The sequence below is a fragment of the Ptychodera flava genome, chromosome 19, assembly GCF_041260155.1.
Source record: "Ptychodera flava strain L36383 chromosome 19, AS_Pfla_20210202, whole genome shotgun sequence".
In the NCBI taxonomy this organism is placed as follows: Eukaryota; Metazoa; Hemichordata; class Enteropneusta; family Ptychoderidae; genus Ptychodera; species Ptychodera flava.
Window position 1 is genome coordinate 1,262,200 of NC_091946.1, and position 27,239 is coordinate 1,289,438.

Here is a 27,239-nt window from a genome sequence, read left to right on the forward strand (position 1 = left end):
TGCCAGCTATGGTCACATTTCAAAGACCAATGCCAGCTTTAGCTTGATTTCAAAGATCACTTCCAGCTACGGTCACATTTCAAAGACCACTGCTAGCTAAGGCTATATTTAAAAGACCACTGCCAGCTATGGTCCAATTACAAAGATCACTGCCAGCTATGGTCACATTCCAAAGACCACTGCCAGCTATGGCTATATTTGAAAGACAACTACCAGCTATGGTCACATTTCAAAGACCGCTGCCAGCTATTGCTATATTTGAAAGACAACTGCCAGCTATGGTCACATTTCAAAGACCGCTGCCAGCTATTGCTATATTTGAAAGACAACTGCCAGCTATGGTCACATTTCAAAGACCGCTGCCAGCTATGGCTATATTTGAAAGACAACTACCAGCTATGGTCACATTTCAAAGACCGCTGCCAGCTATTGCTATATTTGAAAGACAACTGCCAGCTATGGTCACATTTCAAAGACCGCTGCCAGCTATTGCTATATTTGAAAGACAACTGCCAGCTATGGTCACATTTCAAAGACCGCTGCCAGCTATTGCTATATTTGAAAGACAACTGCCAGCTATGGTCACATTTCAAAGACCGCTGCCAGCTATTGCTATATTTGAAAGACAACTGCCAGCTATGGTCACATTTCAAAGACCGCTGCCAGCTATTGCTATATTTGAAAGACAATCACACTACAGAATAAAATAACACTTACTATGTTACTTTTGTCTCTTCCATAGGCCAGAGTGAGTTTGCGATATGTGTATGATCTCACTTCAACTATGGCACTGAATGTGGGATCTGAAATATAAATTAATACATGAATACATCTGATATTAGCTATGATATTTTCAATTTTAAAATATTGATCAAACAGAGTGTCACATTTACAATGCCCTCAGAATAAATTCTTCCGTGAGTGCACGTGAATAAAGATATCAGATGTTTACCTTGTATTGCCGTAGCAAGATCAGCTGCCAAAACATACAGTTGGCCAATGGCTTGCCAATCTTGTACTAGTTGTTGTATCACTGGTGTGTATGTCTGTCCACTAAAACTGTCATACTGTAAATAGATATGCCTGACATCAGCCTGCTCACGATGGTTACCGTAACTACTGTTCAATGGACAGTCACTGAAAATAAACTGATATAGAAAGAGAAAAGAAAATAAATAACAACAACATAGCAAGATTAATGTAAAAGAAACTTGAGAGTACATTATACAAAGTGATACATTTTCAAAATTATGATTTGATGGAAAATATTGCGTTGGGTTATGTCACAAATAATTTTTTTGTCAACGCACTGGTTTTTACTATTATGATCATGCACCATCTAAATTAAATATTGGATTGTTTGTCTTGTAAACATATATCTCTTCTGTGAGAACAAGCCAGTAACAAGTAAAAACTTAATTATTATCATACATGCTATGCCTGTATTGCCATTTTTCTATTGTTCAAACGGTACTGATATGAACCCATATTTTAACTAGTGAAAATACGAATTATATTTTCAATGTAACCGAACTACTTAAAGCAACGCGTACGCGTGACCTTTGCTGGTATGCATGACCTTCGTTGGTATATGTACATATAAAACAGCTGAGCGAATAAGACAAATGACAATCCGAAACATCATTATGATTATGGTCGAAATGTTGTTGTTTGCAGTCATTTCATGGGCATTGCACTCAGGCACAAGTACAGTTGTACCAAAAACATACAAACAAAAGTATTGAAAATTTGTATCATTTGCCGACACCTGTTATCGTTCACGCCGGTCCCGTGGAGGTGCAGTGTTTTCGTGTCCGTGTACGCTGCTGAAGATTACATGTAAGATATCGGTTGACAGTGCATCATGATAGAACCGCTTTACGACAAGTTTCCTGTTGATTAGCTTAAGTATCTGGGCGGTTAATTACATCGTTTACAGCCGTAAATGAGCCACAAAAATCCAACCGCACTGAAAATACTCGCGACAGACAAGGTTGAAGGTGCACATCATATTTCCGATTTGTACCTGTTAGTGAGATTCACAGGTCATGATCGTGTCTGGTGGCACTGATGCGGTGCGGGTTTCAGATACAATGTGCATGTAAGGTCTAGGGAAAGTCAAATTTTCGCTTAGGTTGTTAAAGGATGTTTAGTTCTATTTAAGCAAGCCAGGAACGAAAATATACGAGCAGACGACAGAAATACCTTTGAAATGTTTTATTCGTACAGCAACAAAATCACGAACGAGTTACGACACTACAGCTTACAGTGTACTCACTACATGTTTTCCCTAATCCGCTAACTAAGATGGTAAATTCGGCATATTTGACGTCTGGGGACATGTAAAATTCTTCGAGATAAACTGACTGGTACGGGTATTATATCCACTGTGCATTCATAGATGTCGCAGAGAGCTACTTGCTCCATACTCTAAGCTGTTCATACTCGATCAAGTGTGAAATCGAACGCTGGCGTGGCGCGACCATTTTGACCTGATTTTGGCGGCCTCATAACTTTCACACAGGGATGAGGTTATGTATCGAAACACGAAAACACTTTATTTTACACATTCCAGCCTATGATGTTTTACATCCACCGCCATTTTAAATTAAAATAAATCTTCTTCAAATTGTGAAAACCTGTGTTAACATCATAATATTTAAATTGTTTGCTTTAAAAGTGCTCCATCAACCCGCCATTGAAGTGGAATGGCCCGATAGCGGAATAATATCAAGAAGTGATACAGTTGTCATCACTCCTTAGCAACCAACTTTTTATAAGTACAGCCTGGAGGAAGCAAGGTCGATTTTAAGTTGATTTCGTTGCTAATTTTGGAGCGTCTGTAGGAAAACAGTCATAACCAAAGCATGCATGTATGATAAAGGGGTTATTACATGAAGTTACGGCGATACGGCGTCGTATTCTCGTGATGTGTCCGTATTTTGACTCGTTGCTGCGCAACTCGTCAAAATACGGACACATCACTCGAATACGACGCCGTATCGCCCAAACTTCGTGTAATAACCCCTAAATATTGTATGGTAGGTAGGATTTTGACTCTCAAGAACAAACCACTGTAATCACAGACCTGTGATTCCAGGGCCTGTGTTTCTATGTAGGGCACTGGAAGTTTTCACTGTACTGGTTATGATCTGTGTAAATTTTCGTTTTAGATACTTACATGTACAAGCCATGTCTTGTTTGTTTTTCCTTGCAATCGAATTGAACAGTCCAATACAGATTTACTCAACATGTCATTTATTTCACATGGTATACCTTCACATACTGGCATGCTGCAATGAAGGTCAAAGAATCATAACATAATCGAACTCTTTATGTCTAAGTTTTACTTTTTTACTGTACCAGGGCAGCAACTTCAAATGTCGGGCAACTTATCATTGATTAGCACTTACTAACAGCAAAAATGACCTCTTACAGGTTTGTATTTTGCAGGGTAAAAGACCGGTACGGGTAAAAGGCAGAAGTTGATTGTTGAAATTGTGACATTGATCAAGTTTATGATATTAAAGAACCATGGATCTACCCCATAGAGATCCTTTCAGAGCTATTGTGACACAATATTTGTTGCTGAGAAAACCTCTCATCTCTGAGAAAGCATTGGGACACATGATCTGAACATAAATGGATAACCCAAGTTCAAGCAGAACAATTATCTGCGTGAAACAATGTTAGAATATTTGACTAAATCAATATCATATCTCAACAAGACCTGCACGCAGTTCATTTCTTGGATGAAGCTGGAAGGAAATGTCGCAACATAAGAAATACTTAAGCTGTAGAAACACAGTGATATGGTTCAGAGGTAATTATACATGAAATCTCCTTCATAGTGCTAGAGGTATGAGCTACTTCAATATATTGCACTCCAATCTGAAACTGGATGTGGGAAGTGAGGACAGAACACTCCAATCTGAAACTGGATGTGGGAAGTGAGGACAGAACACTCCAATCTGAAACTGGATGTGGGAAGTGAGGACAGAACACTCCAATCTGAAACTGGATGTGGGAAGTGAGGACAGAGCACTCCAATCTGAAACTGGATGTGGGAAGTGAGGACAGAACACTCCAATCTGAAACTGGATGTGGGAAGTGAGGACAGAGCACTCCAATCTGAAACTGGATGTGGGAAGTGAGGACAGAGCACTCCAATCTGAAACTGGATGTGGGAAGTGAGGACAGAACACTCCAATCTGAAACTGGATGTGGGAAGTGAGGACAGAGCACTCCAATCTGAAACTGGATGTGGGAAGTGAGGACAGAACACTCCAATCTGAAACTGGATGTGGGAAGTGAGGACAGAGCACTCCAATCTGAAACTGGATGTGGGAAGTGAGGACAGAACACTCCAATCTGAAACTGGATGTGGGAAGTGAGGACAGAGCACTCCAATCTGAAACTGGATGTGGGAAGTGAGGACAGAGCACTCCAATCTGAAACTGGATGTGGGAAGTGAGGACAGAGCACTCCAATCTGAAACTGGATGTGGGAAGTGAGGACAGAGCACTCCAATCTGAAACTCTGGGTGATTGTTGTCAGATACTGGTTGGCTGACCCTCAATGTAGCCTTATCTAACTCCTCCTTCCATGATATGAAATTTGAATCCCGTATGTACTTTCTTCAGTTAACATGGTACGGGGACAAAACACTTTTCCAGTTACACATGAAGTTTGCAACAAGATGAGCGCATAGAGGAAGCAACCATCAGAAACTTAGAATTACCTGCCATCAATTGAAATTGGACAAATGGCACAGAGAATCCCTTTTGGGATGTATACAAAGAAAACTACTGAAAAATGTCATACAACACATTTTACTGGTCAAGTATTGCAACTATACAATGTCCTCACTAATTATACCACTAAAATCATTCATTAATGTTTTAAGAATGTAACTTATTGTTTAACCAGGGGTGTCTGGGGGTGGGGTGGGGTGGGGGGGGGTGTCGTCAGAACTCTGCTCAAAAATTACCAGGGATCCCTAAGACCAATTTCATAGAACACATTTTATAAAATCACAGACACACTTTGGAAGATTGGCAAGACATCTTTTTATCGTGCTAATTTTGAGCATTGCCACAGGGAAATGTAAAAACGGATTTTCATGAAGTTATTCAAATTGACTGTCACATGGTCCTTATGTAAACAGCTGCCTAATAATACAAAACACAGTATTTGCCAATATCTGGCTTCCACAAAATATATACTTTGATGGGGTTACGAGTTCATTTTTTCTGCAGAGAGTTCATTAATTGGAAGGCTTCAATACTTGTCTTAGAACGTAAAGGCAATTAATTGATCACCCTTAATCTGTAAAAAGACACTGTAAAACACATAAATAAATAAAATAAGCTTACTTGACAATTTTGACACAAAGTCCAAGACCTTCTCCCTCTACTTGTACTCCTTGATGACACAAATTAAATAATGCCAACTGAAAAATAAAATTATACATGTATTTTAGATACCATATTCAATAATTATATATGATAATAGCCAGCCAATGTCAAGGAAGCATGCAAAAATAGCTGTAAAAATACAAAATTAATGATTCTATCATTATTTCAATATATCACATTACTATAAACCCTAGGAAACTGTATACCAAATATCAAAGCTATCAGACAAGAAGTTTTTGAGAGACAAATTTTTTAACCAAAAATGGCAAAAATTGCTCCCAAAATACAAAATTGCAGATTCCATCACAATTTCAATAAATCACATTAAGCTTATCCATAGGAACCTGTATATCAAATATCAAAATCTATTGGTTGAGTAATTTTTGAGAAACAATTTTTTGACCAAAAATTGCAAAATTGTAGATTTCATCATAATTTGAATATATAATATTTGGATCATCCATGTACGCCCAATATCAAAGCTATAAGACAAGTGGTTTTTGAGAAACAAATTTTTGACCAAAATTGACAAAAATTTCTTAATAATTCAAATTTGCATATTTCTACACAATTTGAACAAATCTGAAATAGGTCATCCCTAGGGACCTATATGCCAAATATCAAAGCTGTCTGACAAGGGGTTTTGAAAAATTTTTTTTTTTTTGACTAAAAAAGAAAAAAAAAAGCTTAAAAATACAAATTTGCATATTTGAACAAACCAAAATAAGGTCATTCCAAGGGACCTGCATGCCAAATATCAAAGCTGTCTGATCAGCAATTATGAAGAAGAAGATTTTTTACCAGAAATGGCTTTCTTAGCTAATTTGCATATTTTCAATAACATAGGGCCAAAGTCCCTGAAGCTACTATAGACATGGATACAAAATTAAGTATTTCCTGACTGTATGAAATTATCTCACTAAGGTCATCCTAGGGACTTGTAAACCACATATTAAAGCTGTCTGACCAGCAGTTTTGAAAAAACTGTGATCCAACTGTCGATAGAGCTCTGCTGTGTTATGTAGAGAATAGCTTTTTGAGACACATGTATTGATGAAGAAGGTGGATATCTTTGATAGCTCATTTCAGGATTGCCTGACCAAAAATGGCAAAATTAGCTGCAAAAAATACAAAATTGAAGATTTCATGATAGTTTCAATATATTATATGAAGATAAAGCCTAGGGACCTGTATATACCAAATATCAATGCGATCAGATGAGTAACTTTTGAGGAACAAATATTTTGACCAAAAATGGCAAAAATTGACCCAAAAATACAAAAATTAAAGATGTCATCAAATTTCAATACATCACACTGAAACAACCCCTAGGAACCTGTATACCAAATATCAAAGGCATCAGACAAGTAGTTTTTGAGAAACACATTTTTTGACCAAAAATGGCAAAAATTACACCAAAAATACAAAATTGCAGATTTCATCATATATTCAATATATCATATTTAGTTTATCTGTAGAAACCTGTATACTTAATATCAAAGCTGTCAGGTGAGTGGTTTTGATAAAATAAAGTTTTGACCAAAAATGACAAAAAATTTCCTTCAAAATACAGATTTGCATATTTCATCACAATTTGAACAAATCTAAGTTGGGTTATCCCTAGGGACCTGTATACCAAATAACAAAGCTGTCTGACCAGCAGTTATAAAGAAGAAGATTTTTTACCAAAAACACCTTTTTTGGCGCTAATTTGCATATTTTCAACAATATCACAATATAAAAAAACAGTTTCTCAAAATCACATTTTTCATCTACACAACAAATATCAAATCAGTAAGTACTGCGGTTCTCAAGATATTTGAGTGGACGGACATTCATACATATATACAGACTGACGCCGGACGGATACTCATCCCAATATCTTTTATAGACTATAGTCTATAATAGCTAGTTAGAGTTGGTGTCAATCAGTGAACACAGACAAACAGAGTTGGTGTCAATCAGTGAACACTGACAAACAGAGTTTGGTGTCAATCAGTGAACACAGACAAACAGCGTTGGTGTCAATCAGTGAACACAGACAAACAGAGTTGGTGTCAAACAGAGTTGGTGTCAATCAGTGAACACAGACACAGAGCTGGTGTCAATCAGTGAACACAGACACAGAGTTGGTGTCAATCAGTGAACACAGACAAACAGCATTGGTGTCAATCAGTGAACACAGACAAACAGAACTGAATTCTTGATACAATAACCTTTCTCTTTAAGACAACGTATATTCATTTGAGCATTTGCTTGTTGACTGATGGATGAGCACATTCCTTAGAGAGGCACACCACCAATATAACTCAATATACACAACCTCCTGGGTAGATGTTGCCAAGTAAGTTACTATGATAGTTGTACTGAAATGTTTTCTGTAATAATTGTAAGGTACAGTACTGGCTTTGAATGAATAAACAACTACAATTTTTCCAAAATATGAAGCTTGAAATTACCTCATCACATAGGCCAATAAATGGAATCCTAGCATCACACATAGCAACTGTATGAGCTAATTCTGGTAGGAAATATGGGATATCATCTGAACTACGCAGTAACTTTGATAATCGCTCTGACAGTCCGTGGGCAGTATGCTGAAATAAGGACAAAAACTTACTTCAGAGAAAATATAGATAAACGATGTAAATAGATTTGCAATTTTCAAAAATGTCAGCTTTCATATGACAAGGTAGATGTATGCCTGAAAACATAAACGATATTTTAGAGTTTCCAAAACTGTACTGAAAAATTATAAGTACTGGGGCTCTACCAAAAGCTATAAAATGGAAGGCAGTATCTTGTTACAGCAGCAGTATTTCAACATTTGAAATCTTACTCCAAAGTTTTTTAGTAATTTGTTCTATTGATGTGTATCATAGAATAGAGATTGTAAGGCACATAGCCTGTTTTAAATTCAAACTTGACTATCTTGTAAAATGATTGCTGAAATCAGATTTCTCATTGATAGCACTGTCAACTTTGCCATTGGTATAAAGCTGTCTTTCTGTAGAATGGAAATGCTATTTGACAAACTCAGCTTACCTTTCTTTTCCGACCAGATATGATGTTATTGTCTGAAATGAAAAAGAAAACGGTATTGTTTCATCAAACACTCACCTTGATTGAAGCTTGTTATAAGCAAGATGTAAATGAAATCAATGGATTGGTGGATAGTACGGACAGAATTAGCTAAACTTATGTATTTGTACCTACCATGTAAGTATGTATCAGGTCCATGTGTGGTACTGTGTGGATTGACTGGTATCAAACTGATAGGTTGCAGGTAATGTTCTGATGTATCTGTATCTATATGTGATACAGCTGTGGATTCTTGGTATGTGGCTTGCCTCACAAACAGTAAGTGATATTTATAGTAGAGTTCTGCATGCCCTCCACTCTGCTGAAGTTCAACAAGCTAATAAGATAAAATACAGGGACAACCAAGCCTTGATATCACAGTCTCACAGAAGTGTCAAAAGTAATTACAAAACCTGCCAGAAAAAGAATTTATTAATCTCCTTGCCAATTTTAAATTTTGGTGTAAATTTGAAATTGTTGGGACTTTGACAAACAGATGAATGGCTCTATTATTGCCATGGACCAAGGGACCATTCTAAATGACCAGACACATTCCTGCTGTTTTACAAAGCATCCAAAACAACTAAAAGGGCAAACTCACCAAATAGTAGTTGGGATATCTTGTGAACTGAATGTAAACTTTGTTTTCTGACAGTTTCATCAGTGGGTGATCTTCACTGACAGGTAACAATGGCAGTTTCTTTGTCCAATGGCATGGCAGTGAACTGATAGTACGATAACATCTCTCCAAACCAAGTCTGAACCTAAAAAAAAAAACCAAACCTAAACACTTAACAATTTGAGTGCTGTAATTTTTTCCCACCAAAATTATAGTGCAACATTTTTCAAATTTTTATAAATTTTTCTGTAATTTTTTGCTAATTTTGGACCAAATTGACACCATATTCAATTGACTACAATGTTTTAGCAAAATTCTAGCAAAAATCTGAAAAAATTGACTGTGGTATATTTTGTGAATGTGACAAAAGTTGACCTTGGCGCTCTAAGGGTTAAAATGAGGCCAATGTCCCTGTAGCTACTATAGACATGGATGGTATGGAATATGTACATAGCATTACACCAGATACAGTGAGTATACAGGTCCTAGACAATATTCTCATAGCAGAAGGATTGTTTCAGTATGGCCCATACTTGTAGACCCCCCTATATACACAGACATTCATCAATAGCCAGCATAAAAAACTGCCATCTATGCTTATAGTGTCTTTGCCATCTGTCTCTCTCACTAGGTGGACACTTATACTGGCAGCTGGATAAACAATCTAAAAATGTTAAAGACCTATTTGACAAGCGGTTTCTTTGAGGAAGATTCATTAAAGCAATAATTTGATACTGCTCAGTACTGTTCAGTGTCAGTAGTTCTCTGTATGAACAAACATGTATAGTAAGTGTCATCAAATTTGAAAGTCTTACTGGATACATTACTTTTTAAGGGCTTGAACTCAAAACACCTCCAATATTAATTCACTTAGCATAGCAGTAGGTAGATAAAAGCCATGGAAATAGATGTTTCAACAAATAGTCTAGTGGTTGATATAGCTGTGCTGTGATATTATAGAGAGTTCACAGGATGGGTGCGAGTCGTTTTTTGGCAAAACCATAATTAATAATAACATTGGCAATAAAAATTAATTCTCACAGCAATTTAAAGGTGGAGCCTCCCTTTGAAAGGACGCCAAGTTATGGTGGTGTTCATTGTGTAAGTGGACACCAAACAGGCAACACGCAGGCACACGCTCCAGAAAATACAACTTTTTAGTTTTCCCGGCCGCAAAAACACAGACAGACTGCCAAGCGGTCAGCATGAAGTTGCTGCCGATCGAACTCGGTTATACTCGGTGGTTATATTCAAAGTCTAACGCAACTGGAAGACAATTTTTTAGGAAATTCAAGCGTTTGTGGTGGGGAATCAATGACCGTTGGCGATTTGAACCGACCGTCAATCAAAAGCTTGCATAAACTCTGTTTGCAGCATTAGCAAAATGTGACAAAAGGCTGAGATCAGTTTGTGTAATCAGTGTTATAGAAATCAAACATTGTACTGGCCAAGCGTTTGACTGGGAGGAGAACTCCACTAATGCAAGAACCTGGGATTGAAAAGTGCGGCTATAAAGAAAATACCACCAAGTGCACAATGTTGCTCCAATGAAGCAAACAAAAAGATGTATTCCTATTTCACTTGTGAAGTAAAAGTGCTATTGTGTTTGCAAAGAATTTGAACTTTCAATTTTTAGACAGTAGTCCATTTTGATGACCAGTTTCTAATTCAGTGATCAATTGAAATTAAATTTTTGAAGTTTTGGGTAATTTAATCAAAGTTAATCACAGACAAAGAAAGCACAAAACATGCGATATACTACAGCAGCTGTCCACTATGAGTATAGGACCACAGTGGCTGTCTACCAGAGAAGATGCCCACAGTGGCTGTCTACCATGATTATAGGACTACAGTGGCTGTCTACCATGAGTATAGGACCACAGTGACTGTCCACTATGAGTATAGGACCACAGTGGCTGTCCACTATGAGTATAGGACCACAGTGGCTGTCCACTATGAGTATAGGACCACAGTGGCTGTCCACTATGAGTATAGGACCACAGTGGCTGTCCACTATGAGTATAGGACCACAGTGGCTGTCCACTATGAGTATAGGACCACAGTGGCTGTCCACTATGAGTATAGGACCACAGTGGCTGTCCACCATGAGTATAGGACCACAGTGGCTGTCCACTATGAGTATAGGACCACAGTGGCTGTCCACCATGAGTATAGGACCACAGTGGCTGTCCACCATGAGTATAGGACCACAGTGGCTGTCCACCATGAGTATAGGACCACAGTGGCTGTCCACTATGAGTATAGGACCACAGTGGCTGTCCACTATGAGTATAGGACCACAGTGGCTGTCCACTATGAGTATAGGACCACAGTGGCTGTCCACTATGAGTATAGGACCACAGTGGCTGTCCACTATGAGTATAGGACCACAGTGGCTGTCCACTATGAGTATAGGACCACAGTGGCTGTCTACCATGAGTATAGGACCACAGTGGCTGTCTACCATGAGTATAGGACCACAGTGGCTGTCCACTATGAGTACAGGACCACAGAGTATAGGACCACAGTGGCTGTCCACCATGAGTATAGGACCACAGTGGCTGTCCACTGTGAGTATAGGACCACAGTAGCTGTCCACTATGAGTATAGGACCACAGTGGCTGTCTACCATGAGTATAGGACCACAGTGGCTGTCCACTATGAGTATAGGACCACAGTGGCTGTCCACTATGAGTATAGGACCACAGTGGCTGTCCACTATGAGTATAGGACCACAGTGGCTGTCCACTATGAGTACAGGATCACAGTGGTTGTCTACTATGAGTACAAAGTGCCTTGTTTGGCCACAATGTACTGGTCTAATTTACTCTATTCTTGGTAAATGAGAAACTACAGCTGCGAAATAGCAACATTTATGGCACAACAAATTTGCTACAAAAGATATCTATATTTTACCTTATCTTTATGATGAGTTCATCCAGGTGTGACAAATCTGTATTCAATGACTGTTCTAAATCTTCTAATAAAGCTCCTTCTATCAAATCAAGTAAGATAAGAAAACTGTGGTCAGATGTACACAGTACGTTAATTCATATCTGAATTTATAACTAAACTGTAATATTGTCTCTTTCTTGTTTGTGATCCTGTTGATTCTGTTATAAACCATAGTTGCATCACAGGGAAGTGGGACTGTGTTTTTATGCACCTACACAATTCTCTATATATCAGTAAAACTTCATCTTATGCACCTACACAATTCTCTATATATCAGTAAAACTTCATCTTATGCACCTACACAATTCTCTATATATCAGTAAAACTTCATCTTATGCACCTACACAATTCTCTATATATCAGTAAAACTTCATCTTATGCACCTACACAATTCTCTATATATCAGTAAAACTTCATCTTATGCACCTACACAATTCTCTATATATCAGTAAAACTTCATCTTATGCACCTAAACAATTCTTTATATATCAGTAAAACTTCATCTTATGCACCTACACAATTCTCTATATATCAATAAAACTTCATCTTATGCACCTACACAATTCTCTATATATCAGTAAAACTTCATCTTATGCACCTACACAATTCTCTATATATCAGTAAAACTTCATCTTATGCACCTACACAATTCTCTATATATCAGTAAAACTTCATCTTATGCACCTACACAATTCTCTATATATCAGTAAAACTTCATCTTATGCACCTACACAATTCTCTATATATCAGTAAAACTTCATCTTATGCACCTACACATTCTCTATATATCAGTAAAACTTCATCTTATGCACCTAAACAATTCTCTATATATCAGTAAAACTTCATCTTATGCACCTACACAATTCTCTATATATCAATAAAACTTCATCTTATGCACTACACAATTCTCTATATATCAGTAAAACTTCATCTTATGCACCTACACAATTCTCTATATATCAGTAAAACTTCATCTTATGCACCTACACAATTCTCTATATATCAGTAAAACTTCATCTTATGCACCTAAACAATTCTCTATATATCAGTAAAACTTCATCTTATGCACCTACACAATTCTCTATATATCAATAAAACTTCATCTTATGCACCTACACAATTCTCTATATATCAGTAAAACTTCATCTTATGCACCTACACAATTCTCTATATATCAGTAAAACTTCATCTTATGCACCTACACAATTCTCTATATATCAGTAAAACTTCATCTTATGCACCTACACAATTCTCTATATATCAATAAAACTTCATCTTATGCACCTACACAATTCTCTATATATCAGTAAAACTTCATCTTATGCACCTACACAATTCTCTATATATCAGTAAAACTTCATCTAGTTAATATACAAACCAAAAAACATAACCACTGATGTTAGTGATATACCTAAAATTAAGAAATTTGAAAAAATGTTGGAGCATATTTGTAACGGTTTCCGACAAAGAGATGCACTTGCTGCAAATCTTTAATATTTTGTGAGACAATTAGTGAACTATTAAAAACTTACCACAATAAGGTAGACTTGGTTGCAGTGTACCAGTTTGTAAATCCAATGAAATGCACAGCATCTCAGATCTTGCACATGGTTGGAGAACAGCAATTGTTAGCACTGGTGTCTTGCCATCTAGATACACTGTTTATGTATAAACCATAGAAGATGAAACAATACGGCTTATTGATAGCACTACTATGGGTAAGATTTCCATGTACTGCAGCAGTATAGAGTTTCATTGACCAGTACATATAAAGTAAAAGTAGAACATTGAATTAGTTTACTTTGGCAAGCTTCATACTGATATCATTCACTGATTTAAATCACTGTCACTTTATATTTTATCCTCAGCCTAGACGACCTCTTCACTGCTATAAGCTTGAGTAAACAAACAAGAAAGAATGCCATCAGGGATTTCTGAAGATTTAGAAACTGAACTTTAATGGAAGCCTTTATAAGCTTTCAAGACAAAAACTGGAAAAGGTGTAATTCAAATTGAAGATAAAACAAAGAGCACATTCAACTTATAGTTTCACTTTGCCTTTGGTCAATAAGTACTTTACCTATGAGTTCTGACAAATCAGTCTCAAAAACTGATTTTAATTCCTACAAGAGAAAACAGAAAAGATAAAGAGCTAGAATTAATATGGAAATCATTGATTTCAATCACGCCAGCATGCATACACTGGCTTTCTAATGTGCTGCCAGGACTACATCTCTGATGTGAAAAATGTTACACAACAGTCACTGATAATTTCAGCAACTATATCATGAGGGAAGGAAATCAATTTTCTGTGATGGCCTTTTGTACAAATCAAACAAACATACAAAATTCCCTTCCCTGATATTATTGCACAGGAAGATATCTCAATATTTATAGTCAAAACAGTACTATGTCATTCATTGGCAAACCAATATAGTTATAATCACATAAAATTTTATAAATATAGCTTCTTCATAGAATGGATGGTAAATCCATTGTTTCAATAAATAAATTGAACATGGTATTTATCAATTGTCACATTATGTCAATATTTGAAGGTTTTCATTAGCCAGTTTGATTCAATATCTATCAGCTAAAGTAAAAATAATGTAAAACAAGAGGCCGATTAACATGCAGGAAGTATTCCACATCATAAAGTTTTTATGATAACATATGACCAGCTGTCAAGAGCAACAAACTGAATGTAAATGAATTGAAGAATGAAAGTATAATTAAAAGGCTGACACAAACTTGACATTACTTTGTAATTCATACGCTCCATAATTCTTACCTGAAGTTTGACCTTTGACCTGACTTGAACTGTTTGGACAAGTAACTTCTCTATGGATAATTGATCACACTGCAAGAGATGTATGACATATGACATCCACTACAGCATGTCACAAACAACCAACATTAATATATAAGTACTTAAATATACAACAACCAAACAATTCCTTGTTAAATAATGTCGTTACCAAACGAGTCAATCATTGATGCACACTGGTCCACTACATCATGTCAAATTTTGATACACCACTGAAGAGTATGTAGGAAGGAAGCAATCCACCAGTCTGTCACATTGTAAAAAGTTACTAGGATAATGAGAGTAATTGGTAAGACAGACTACAGACTACAGAATGCTGCTAAGGTATCACAGGCTGTACCAACATATGTATTTTTAGAACTCAAGCTAAGCACAGTCACTGGTGAATATTGAATTTGACTAGATTGCTTTACCTTGATGGCTTGGTCAGCTAGTTTTGACTCATCGCTGCTCATCACAGGATGATGTTGTACTTGCAATGGCTTACAACTATCATGTTGATCTATACACACTGTCAATGTGTAAGTCTCTCTCTTAAATTTATCTGCATGATAATTCTGAGCTCTGAAAGACAAGTCATGAAATCAATGTCATATTCACTGATTCAGATCTCTTTTCATTGCAAAGTTTTGTCTTGTTAGATAAAATGCACCATGGGGACAGACAATCGGACTGTCAAACATTTAAGTTTTTGGTCTACTACTTGTATGGGGCTCATTTTGAAGCTCATGGAGTAAGAAATGATTTCATTGGCTTTTTTGTGAAAACCAAAATTTTGTTTTCCTCATAGAGTTGAAGCTGCAACTTTTAAAGGTCTGGTGAAATCAACCAGTTTCTGCTGACTACATAACGTCGGGTGGGCAATATTGTTACACTCGCAACAGAATTGCAACTTTAAAGTATGCGCAAGTGTTAATTTTGTATATTTCTATGTACAATGTGTATCGGTAATTTTGCTACACTTATGCCACACCCTCAGTGGGATCATGGTCAATGGCATTGTGACCTCAAAACACTTTTCATTTACATTGAATAGCAGTCCAATGCCTTCGTGTATCTCTGCCTCATATCCACTAACACAACAAAGTAAGGCCCATTTGTGATCAGTGCAATCCACGCTAGCCTTCCGTTTCTCACCAGTAGACTCTCCCACTAGCGCTACTTCTGTTGGAGAATTGCTCAACCCAAAGAATGCTGCAAGCTCAGTCTGCTTCATTAAACGTGACGGTTTGCCCTGATTTAAATCCATTGTGGACTTCTACGCCAGGAAGCTCATGCCAATGACGCCTCCGTGGACATGTACAAAGCGAATACATCCAATGTGTCAGTACCACAGTCACTTGTGATTCGATACATGACAGCTGCTGTGTGGTATACATAATGCATACCACACAGCAGCAGCCATCGTGTATGGAACAATAAGTGACTGTGGCCAATACGCCCTCAGACAGGCATTGCTTCCAACTTGCCTCGGTTTCAACCAGGGAGTGTTACTCGCTTCGATCAATTGGCAAAACTGGTAGCTTTGGCTGGTAAAACTAAATTTCATGTCAAAATTTTAATATACAGAAGCATAGCGAATCATTTAATAGAATTTTTGCCACATTCAAGTTTTTATCGCATTTTGTGAGTGGGTGAGAGTTAGTGTGAACACTGAGTATGATACTAATTATGTAATTATATGATTGCAGCCACTGGTTTTTTTTCAGACAGAACACCAAACTAAACGTCAATTTGTATTCTCATTATATCAAAAAGTTCCTCATGATAAGTTGAGAATAAAACAAAAAATACTGCACATGAGCTTGAACGGCACGGTATCACGTTTTGTGCGTCTGCATCTACACAAACTTCCTTGGTTAATCGAGGTGGTATCTTAAGTGAGACTGAGACAGCATCAAACGAACAAACACCACATTAAGCAGCTCAAAATCATATTGCTGCCATCGTATTGCCTTCTATATTATTCGATGCCACCTTCATCACAGTATGTCTATTATAAACATCCACATGAAATTTCGACGACAGCGATCACACTGTCATCGACTGTGTGACTGACTCCTCTGCCCCTCCACACACACACCAGCGACTATCTGTAGTGTTTTTGCATAGGCACTAGCCTTGTTTGGTATCAGTTGTTTTTCCTAAATATGAAAAACCCTTGCTTCAGTTTGTGAGTTGGATAAAATCATTGATAATACTAGTATTGAAATTAAACTTTTTTCCGTTTTTTTTGTTCAAGACATGGATATATTTGTCTAACCCATCCATGATGAAATTAACATGTTAAAAAAAGTAAGTCCTGGTAACGCCAGCACGTCTTTTTTGATAGAAAAAGATGTCATGACATTTGCTACATTGTCTGTATGTTTTGTCTGTAAAAAAATGTCAATGGCTGCGTTTTTTTCTGTTTCTTGTGATAAATAATATGATCTGGTAACAATACCAATAAGTGAAGGAAACAAGTCGTAACACAATATGGACACAAAACATAGATAGACTCAAAACAGACACACTCAAAACATTCCAGGAATCATTACCTATGTTGGCAATAAATGAAATGTGTTGCAAAAAATCATACCTCCAATAGTCAAGAGTTAGATTTTGTCCAGCGGTGTACTTGCTTATCATTAAATGTTCACCCCATCTTTCTCTGATCAGTCTTTGAGCCTGAAGGAAAGATTAAAACATGGAGCCAATGTCCCTGAAGCTACTATAGATGGTACAGAAGACATAACACCTGAGGTCCTTTGGCAATACAATGTATTCTTATGGCAGGAGAACTGTTTCAGTATCGCTCATACTTACAGAGCCCCCTATAAACACAGACACTCATCAATAGCTAGCATAGAAAACTGCCGTCTATGCCTATAAAAATGGCAAAAATTGCCCGAAAAATAGAAACTTGCAGATTTCATCATTATTTTGATGCATAACACCTACAAAACTGTGTACCAAATATCAAAGCTATCAGATGAGCAGTTTTTGAGAGACAAATTTTTTGATCAAAAATACCGCAATTATACGGTGTCGCTCAAATTTGATCAGATTGGTATATACCAGTATGGGTACCAAAGATCAACAATAAATATTGTTTCTATCTGTTCAGTGCAGGAAAATTCTACGTTGATGTTATGACAATGATTTCTGCACAGTACAACCAGAAAAACAACAAGAAATATTTAAACCAGAAAAAAAAGAATGACAAAAGTAAATAAGGTCTGAAACTTTAGGTACTGGAGGTCAACTTTAGCAACATGCATAGCAGAAACAGTTAGTCCCTCTTAGTTGGACCATAGACAGTCTTCCCCCCTCTACTGTCTATGGTTTGAGCTGGTCTGTTAATATGTAACAGTTCATAAACAATGACAGGAAATGACTCAAGACTGTTTCAGACACTGGCCATCACTCCTGCACATTTACAGGATTTCCCTGTTTCTTACCTCATTTGCACATTTTTGACACTGACATGTTCAGTTGAACAAATTCACATCTCAACCCCTGCATCTACCTGTACACCAAATACTGAGATGGTAGCTTTGGCGGTATGGGAGCCTTTGTGTGTGACACATACATCCGCACATACATACCCACAAATATACAGACATACAGACACCACCGACTCATCATATAAGCTCTTTTTGGTATTTATATACAAAACCAAATATGAGCTAAAAATGGCAAAAATTGCCTCAAAATTACAACATTGCAGATTTCATCATAATTTTAATATATCAACTTCAGTTCATCACTACAAACCTGTGTACCAAATATCAAAGCTGTCAGACAAACAGTTTTGATGAACTAACTTTTTTGACAAAAAATGACCAAAAATTCCTTAAAAAAACAAATTTGCATATTTCATCACAATGTGAACAAATCTAAGTCAGGTCATCCCTAGGGACCTGTATCCCTTTTCCTACCAAGTCCATATTTCACCATCAGGTCAAGATGGTGAAAATTAATGAAACACAACATATTCCATATGGTATATTCTGAACATAATACTATACATTTGAAGGCTGTTGAAAACATAAATACTGTAAACTTGAGTTTTTTGGACTAAAGATGCTATAACATACCAAGCCAAGTGGGTGAAAATACGGCATATTTTGGCTCAATACCGCTTTTTACTGACTTGGCTGATGGGGAAGTGATACTGTCTGGCAGGAAAAGGGTTAGACCAAATATCAAAGCTGTCAAACAAGCTGTTTTGATGAAATAACTTTTTTGACCAAAAATGACAAAAAAATTCCTTAAAAATACAAATTTGCATATTTCATCACGATGTGAACAATCTAAGATAGGTCATCCCTAGGGACCTGTGCATCTGTAGGTCATAGTGCTGTGCCTTTGTGCCAAGTTTGAACAGAATTGGTTCAAGGATGTTTGAGTTATGGTTCAAAAACACGAAAAATCGCAAAAATGGCCGCCTCATGCCCATATTGGATCATAGCGCAATGTAATTCTACATGCATATATGTTGGCCATAGTGTTATGCCTTTGTGCCAAGTTTGAACAGAATCAGTTCAAGGATGTTTGAGTTATGGTTCAAAAACACGAAAAATCACAAACAAAATGGCCGCCTCACGCCCATATTGGATCATATCGCAATATAATTCTACATGCATATGAAGGCCATAGTGTTATGCCTTTGTGCCAAGTTTGAACAGAATCGGTTCAAGGATGTTTGAGTTATGATTCAAACACATGAAAAATCACAAAAATATGGCCACCTTGCGGCCATATTGAATCGTATCGCAAAATATTGATATAAAATCAATGTGCATCTGTAGGTCATATTGCTATGCCTTTGTGCCAAGTTTGAACAAAATTGGTTCAGCAATGTCTGAGAAACGGCTGCGGACGGACAGACGGACGGACTGGACCCACTCTTTAAAGGTCCCTTAATTGGTTACCCCTTCCCAAGTAATTCTGTATTGCAACTCTAATATATACATCTCCTCTCCTTTATACAATACAAATACAATACCGAGACAGGTTAATATATCCTAGAAATATTCACAATGTTAATACCAGATATGCAGCTGCTGGCTGCCAATGATCTCTTTACCAAGTGATTTTTAGATACAATTTACATGTGCTTTGACTTTGTATATATTGATTTACTGTTTATGTTGCTGTTTTCTGTTGTATTGATTGCAGTTATATAGTGTTACTTTTTAAGGGCCATAGGGAAGAGATGTGAATACTTACCATGTTGCCCTCATTAACACAAGTTGTTATTATTAATATTATTATTATTATTTTAATACTATAGACTGCAAAACTTACCTGTGAGTGCAGGACTTCTAACTGTAGAGACTGACAAAAGCTATCTGTTTGTATCATTTAGGAATGACAGACACAAGCTATGAAGGCCATCTATATTCATTTACAAATATAGAAATATATAATTTACCACTTTGTATGATTATAATGGCAGACGCAGCACGCAATATTGGATTCCTGTTTGACAGTAGCCACGATTTCAAGAAACACATAATTAAGACCTGTCAGAGCATCTATCTACTTATTCGCCGTATTGGATTCATCAGGAAATATCTCTCTGAACAGACTTATCTGACTCTCATGTATTCAACTCTTTCTGCCAAGCTAGACTACCGCAACTCCCTTCTCTACGGTTTACCGGACTCATACATCAGATTACTACAAAGAGCACAAAACTCGGCTGCCCGTCTCATCACAAAAGCAAGGAAAAGGGATCACATTACACCAATCTTGAAGGAACTTCACTTGCTCCCCGTGTCTTACAGAATTCAGTTCAAAATCCTACTTCTCACATATAAATCAATACATGGACTTGCTCCTTGATACCTGGCTGAACTCATTGAAGTCAACACCCCTAGCAGATCTCTCCGATCAAGTCTACAAACCACACTTAAAGTTCCACGAACTTAAAGTTCCACGAACTCGGTTAAAATCATATGGTGACAGATCCTTCTCCTATTCCTCATCAATTCTATGGAACAAACTGCCAGCTCCTCTTCGATCAGCCCCGGACATTTGCACCTTCAGATCTCTGCTTAAGACTCATTTCTTCAAGAGAGCTTACCTGTGACCTAGTGTAAAGCGCCAGTGAACATTGCTGATGGATACTAGGTGCTATATAAATTATTTATTACACCTCACTCATTCAGCGTGCACTGCCATTGGTTAAACACGACTCACGTGACATGTAAAAGAACGTGATGATGCCCTCTGCGAATGTGATGATGCCGTCTGCGAATGTGATGATGCCCTCTGCATTTGATATTACATGATGACGTCATTTTACTTACTGCGCATCCTTTCTGCGCAAAACAAATTGTCGTTCGCTTGTTGTACTTTGCATTTGGCAACTTATGGCTGCGAAATGTCATGCAGAGCTGTCACCGGCACACTTAGACGATATTTTGATGCAAGTAAACAGCAAACGAACGAAAATGGCAACAAGGAATGCAATTTCTGTGTTCAGCGACTATGCAAGCAGCAAATTTGGATACGCCACCGAGGAGATCGGCAAACTTTAGCGGCAACCCTAGACTCGGCACTGACAACTTTAGGCTATACGCTGAGGTCCGGACTCAGAAGGCGTACTGTACTTTTGTTTCTTTGCATGTTTGCTTGTTCGGTGTAATAAAAATAATAACACATGAGAGCTAGGGCCATATCACAATTTTTTGCCTGCCCTCGGGCAGGTGGTCATGATCGAAATACTGATGATGCCCTCGCCTACGGCTCGGGCATCATCAGTATTTCGATCATGACCACCATCCCTTGGGCAGGCAATAAATCGTGATATGGCCCTCGCTCTCATGTGTTATTATTTAAATATCCTATCCTATCCTATCCTATCTACTCAGTAGATTCCTCAGCTGATTTCAAAGGTAAATTGTCCATTTTATGATAGCTCAGTTGTTTCGATACAAAGCATTTATTCCTGTCAATAATTTCACATCAAAAGTCAATGTTGGCTTTTAAAACTTCAACAATTTTCCATCATTGACCTTGGCTGATTTGCTTGGTTTTTTGTTAAAGCTGAAAATATTTTCCGGGCCAAAAGAATGACTACAGTGTTAACAATGGACAACAAAAGTCAGTGTTTGCCCCAAAAAGGTTGCCAGTGAATTGTACTTTTATCTTACTTTAATAATAAAAGGATACGTAAACAATTATACAAATCCAGTAACTGTTTGTCATCGTCGAACAGTCGGGACTGAATCAACTGATGAATGTAATTGACCTGTGAAGCAAAAACAGACAGAACAGGTCATGCAAGCAAATGTTGCAGTGACACAGCTACATAGAGAGTTATATAGAAAGAACCTTGTGGTACATCTCCTGTGAATAGGTTCTGAAGAGTAGCATTTTTATTATTATACTATGACCTTATGCCTTTATTTATTGCAAGGGATTTTCATACTAGTTTTGTGTGTAAAGAAGAACAAATTTGAACTGGTTTTCTAATTGCTCAGAATTTACGACCATAGCACATCTTAGCATAAATAAATATCATCAGTATACTACAGATGCAGTACTAATTCTAGGATGCGCCATTGCGTAATTCACGCAATAAATCTCAAATGGCCCTCATGTTACAATTTGATGCGCCACTGAGGGCACAACATTCTCTCAATGGGTCGGTCATGCAGAGGTTTACGTAGTACATACATTCATGCAGTGAAGTTGGGCTCCCCTTAGCGATGCAAGAGAGTAACTGTCATCACCTCAGTCAGTGTGACATGTAAAACGATTCAGTTGCCTATCGACCTTTGTAATTTCAATACACAGACAGCATTTATCTAATCGTCTCAAAACGGACGAACTACGAGCAGACCTACGAGCTCGTACGAGCAAAGTACGAGTGACGTAATGTGCCGTACTTTCAAAGGACGAGTGACGTAATGCATGTCCCAAAATCGACAAAGTGAGCGTCAAGCTGAGCGTGGAAAAACAAAAACAGCGTCGAACTGAGCGTTGAAAAAAAAAGACAAAATAGGATTCGAAATGAACGTAGAAACATGCCAAACAGAATGTCAAAGTGGGGTTCTGAGTACGGGTGCGAAATAAACAAGTAATGACTTGACTGATTTCAGCTTGAATATAGCAAGTACAGGAACGAGTTCAAAACGTCTTTCACGTGGGTAGGCCCAACTACGACTTTGCAGCAATAACACTGTTGACAAAATCTCAACAACAATAAATTGTGGGTTCATCATAATTGGTATTGCATGCATTAGTGAATTTTCAAAAATGACATTCATAATTGCATATATTTCAACTTGGGTAGCAAGAAAACCGACGTCTGAGTGACTGGCATTGGGCGTTCGTTCGTGTGCAAACATCGCGTGCAAGTTACAGACGATGGGGAGGTACGGTTGTGGGAGTAGGCAATAATAGCGATAAACAAAACGGCCAGTTTAGCCTACCCACGATATTGTAATACATACGTCATCCACCCTCTGATGTGATTTTCCTCTAATTAACGCCAAATAAATAAATATATTTGTAAAAATACATTATTACGTCGACGCCGACTTCATTGACGTCGACAAATTGACGTCAACATTTATACTACGACTGATGCCTGGAACTTATCTACCGAACTGAGTGTAGCTAGGTAAGTTTGGAATGTGATGAGTTGGTTTTGAGTGATTTTTTTTTTTTTTGTTCAGGAGCGCGAACGAACGAATTGAATATAGAAGTATCGAGCATCGATATCTTGTATGGCCTCTGCACGTTCCGCGATGACAAACAGGAATATTGACCCCACAGTGACCTGACTATACCATTATTCAATAGGCGGGGCCGTATTCTCAACAATACACACCAATAATAGTGTAGTTCCGATAATGTGCTTTTTCAAAACTTGAAGTTGAATGCGAGGTCAGAAAAATGTTAGTCTTTAAAATCATTGTTGAGTAGAGGTCATTTTCAAATAGACTGTACAACATGAGGTACAAACGGGTGCCACAAAAACACCCGCCAACTCATAAAATCCTTCATATTATTCATTGTACACTGTGAGAGAGTGTCGCGTCGTCTCCAGTCTTGACCCGTACGTACAGACTCGTCCGAAAGTCAAAGCCTAGTATTCCTCCGCACTGCACTGAACCCGCTCTCACGACCAAAAAAATAATCATACGAAGTTCACACCCGCTCCTACTTCCGAGTTTCGAATATACACAGAAAATGTGTCTAAGCGTTCGTTTGTCGTAAAATCCTTTCACATAAACAAAAATCTTTCATCTATGGAATACAACATAGTCCTAGGCGTATTCATAAAAAATTAGGTCAAAAGGCATGTGTAACTTATAGCTTGCATACGTCACTCGTCCTTTGAAAGTACGGCACATTACGTCACTCGTACTTCGCTCGTACGAGCTCGTAGGTCTGCTCGTAGTTCGTCCGTTTTGAGACGATTACATACCTCAGGACAGCGTACAAGGTGGTGTGTAGGAAGCTGGGTAGAAAGGACTGATGTATGGGCAATGGTGCATTGGAGCCGTGTGCATGTGATATGGCCAATGAATGTAAACTATGGCAGTAGCAGCCATGTACTGGGGAAAGGCTAGTTGCCACTTGAATTTTTAACACCAATAGTTGATGAACCCGTTTTAGATAAAGATGATGGGACAGGCCCTTAAATTGAAGCGTTTGTGATGTCTACCATCCATACAAAAGTTGAACACTGCAAGGAAAGCATCCAGATGATTGTTTTGAACAGCAACATTTTAGGTCGGGCATATCTCGTTTTCTAGAGTAGCCGACTCTTTGCATAGAACAAATCCGTTGTGTAAAAACCTTTGGTCAGAACCATTGATCATAAATTTTCTAGTACATACATGTTATTTTAAAAGTGATGTATCGATCACTTTATTTGGGTCACACAGGTTACTCTCTCGTACTAAATCAGTGTATGAGTAATTGTCGATGTATGCAAATTGGGACTTCTCTCAGAGAATTCCTACGGGTACACTAAGCTTTGATTGTCTCCACTGTCAAAATCACAGTCCTTAGCAATTTGTACAGTTGTTCAAGTCTGACATATATATCAATAATTCATCACATAAGTTTCATAAACAATCGAATCAAACTAAAAGGTTAGTTTGCTGTTGCCATTGTTGGGCCTGTTGGATATGGATGGGGACAACTTTTCACAGCGGCTTGGTTGGTTGCAGGGGTGTGATCTCTTGTATTCTCCTTTCCTTGACTTGATAAACTATAAATAGTATTTTCCGCAGAAAATTCAAGGGTTTTACATGTGTGCTGATGATGGCCCCGATTTTCTAAATGGCCCCCTTGGGACAGGAGTGGGGCCACAGTGGCCCCGTTTTGACAACCTAGATTGAACACTGCAGATGGAGATAATTCCTCTAGTACTAATCGTGTCTTCAATTGTCAACATTTCATTTTACTACAATTACAACATTACCTGTACACTGTGTACCAACGCTTTGCCATCACCAGTCTCAGGATCTTGTACCAACACTTCAATACTGAGTAACCTCCATGGTATGGTAGGGTCATCACCCATCACCGTCAATGTTGCCTATGTAGATATTCAGTATAACATATACTATTCCAGTATCAAATGACAGAATCCTGTATTTACTTGAGACAAACCTTTGCTTTTCCTGAACAACAAATGATACTCAGATATATCTTGTGTTACTCTGTTTGTTAGTGACCTTGAAAATAAGTATGTGAAGGAACTCAGTCACTGTTGTGGAAATGAAACTCAGATAACCATTAAACATCATGCTGGATGCTACAAAGAATGAACTAGTATTGGATGGTAATGAGTGACAATGGTGTACCTCTATGTCCATTTGATAATCATCTCATAATATTTTATTGCAGCTTTATACTCTGCAAGATTACTGAGCGTTTCATTAAAAGTCTCTCCACCAGACACACAGATGGTGACATCCTTGTGGTTGATCAGAATGTGTTATCTGTATTGATTTGAATATTAGATGATTTTCTTGGCTTCCTTACATCATTTTTCAGTGAGTAATAAAGATTGATATTCTCACCTCAAATTCATGTGGAACATGAAATTTGACTCTTCCATCCTCTGTAATATAAATGTAGATTAGATGGTTGGTAGACTCCATTGTCCATGAGAAATGCATCGTTTTATATAACAGTAAGTTTTGCATTCACTACTTCAAGAAATAATGCATGGTACACAAATGTACATCAACAGAAGGATACGATTATTCAGCAATTCTTTACCTTCGAGTCGAAATCATATTCTGATCACATTTTGAAAACATCTCTGTCTCAAGCCATGCTACACCTATGTACATACATGCTACAAAGATGGCAAATGGCCGTATAAGGGTCAAAATGCCTCTTTATTGAGTCATGCCATACTTTTTCGGGTGAGGCCAGAGACTGAAAAACTCCTGGGATATTTTAAGCAAAGCTACAGGGGTAGTGAGCAATTTTTTACAATTTTTTTTGGGTGAACCAGCCAAATCTCCCACAAGTTACATTGTTTTTCATGACTGAAGTCTAGTTTTTTAAAAATGTATACAATAGAAAAGGCATTGCATATATATATGTCCAGTGTTGACGGATTGCATATATATATGTCCAGTGTTGACGGAACTAATTCTGAGCATTTCCACATGTTCCCAAAAGAAGAAAAAGTGAAAATATGCACAATATAAATGCTCTAAAAGTCGCAATACTGAAGTATATTTTTGCCACAATTTCAAAAAAATTCATATACTTACTGATGGTTAAATTTGCAAGTTGTGGTGGTAAATCTATGGTAACTAGTCTATGTTGTAAGATTTGATTCAATCGTGACAATGTTGCTGCCTTCTCATCAGCTGTGATTGGGTCAGGTGGGATTATTTTTTCCTAAATCAACAAAATAAGAGAAGTCACTGCATCAATTATTATATCAACACAATGACAAAGTCCCCAAATGGATCAACCATTGATGGGAAATGTTGATCCCTTTTGGTAATGACTTAGTTGTAGTTTTTTTTCTAATTGACATATGGCCTGTACCATGCTGCATAATGACACACATGTAGATCATGGTACATTGACCATATTGCAAAACAAATTGACATGTATGTAAATCACAGTACACTGTCCATACAGGTATAACCATGATTGATTGAAATAGAGCTGCTTCAACACATCTGCCAAACATGTCTGCATAATGACTCTAGATGTTAAAAAATACCGTCAATGACGCTGTACCTTCTCTAATGTGTGGCCAGGTCAGGTAATTGGTTGTTGGCATGGAGTTGTTGGTAAATAGTTGATGATGTAGGGGCATGAGGTGGGATATGGACCCAAAGAACCCAAA

General features: G+C 37.5%; 1 protein-coding gene across 4 annotated transcripts in view; it reads right to left on the minus strand.

The window, feature by feature from the left end:
* LOC139118329 (mediator of RNA polymerase II transcription subunit 14-like) overlaps positions 1 to 27,239 on the minus strand; it is an 85,872-nt gene that overhangs the window by 33,110 nt on the left and 25,523 nt on the right. For 2 of the 4 annotated variants that reach the window (XM_070681590.1, XM_070681588.1), the window contains 19 exons: positions 26,650 to 26,779; positions 25,942 to 25,982; positions 25,338 to 25,454; positions 22,067 to 22,145; positions 20,195 to 20,238; positions 17,481 to 17,569; positions 15,313 to 15,463; positions 14,864 to 14,962; positions 14,153 to 14,195; positions 13,605 to 13,730; positions 12,034 to 12,112; positions 9,100 to 9,262; positions 8,634 to 8,835; positions 8,463 to 8,494; positions 7,877 to 8,014; positions 5,376 to 5,452; positions 3,182 to 3,293; positions 953 to 1,148; positions 718 to 803 (listed from right to left, as the gene is read on the minus strand). In XM_070681590.1, coding sequence (XP_070537691.1) covers positions 718 to 803; positions 953 to 1,148; positions 3,182 to 3,293; positions 5,376 to 5,452; positions 7,877 to 8,014; positions 8,463 to 8,494; positions 8,634 to 8,835; positions 9,100 to 9,262; positions 12,034 to 12,112; positions 13,605 to 13,730; positions 14,153 to 14,195; positions 14,864 to 14,962; positions 15,313 to 15,463; positions 17,481 to 17,569; positions 20,195 to 20,238; positions 22,067 to 22,145; positions 25,338 to 25,454; positions 25,942 to 25,982; positions 26,650 to 26,779 — 2,004 coding nt within the window. The remainder of the gene's footprint in view (positions 1 to 717; positions 804 to 952; positions 1,149 to 3,181; positions 3,294 to 5,375; positions 5,453 to 7,876; positions 8,015 to 8,462; positions 8,495 to 8,633; positions 8,836 to 9,099; positions 9,263 to 12,033; positions 12,113 to 13,604; positions 13,731 to 14,152; positions 14,196 to 14,863; positions 14,963 to 15,312; positions 15,464 to 17,480; positions 17,570 to 20,194; positions 20,239 to 22,066; positions 22,146 to 25,337; positions 25,455 to 25,941; positions 25,983 to 26,649; positions 26,780 to 27,239) is intronic. The other 2 variants (XM_070681589.1, XM_070681592.1) reach the window with 2 other exon arrangements.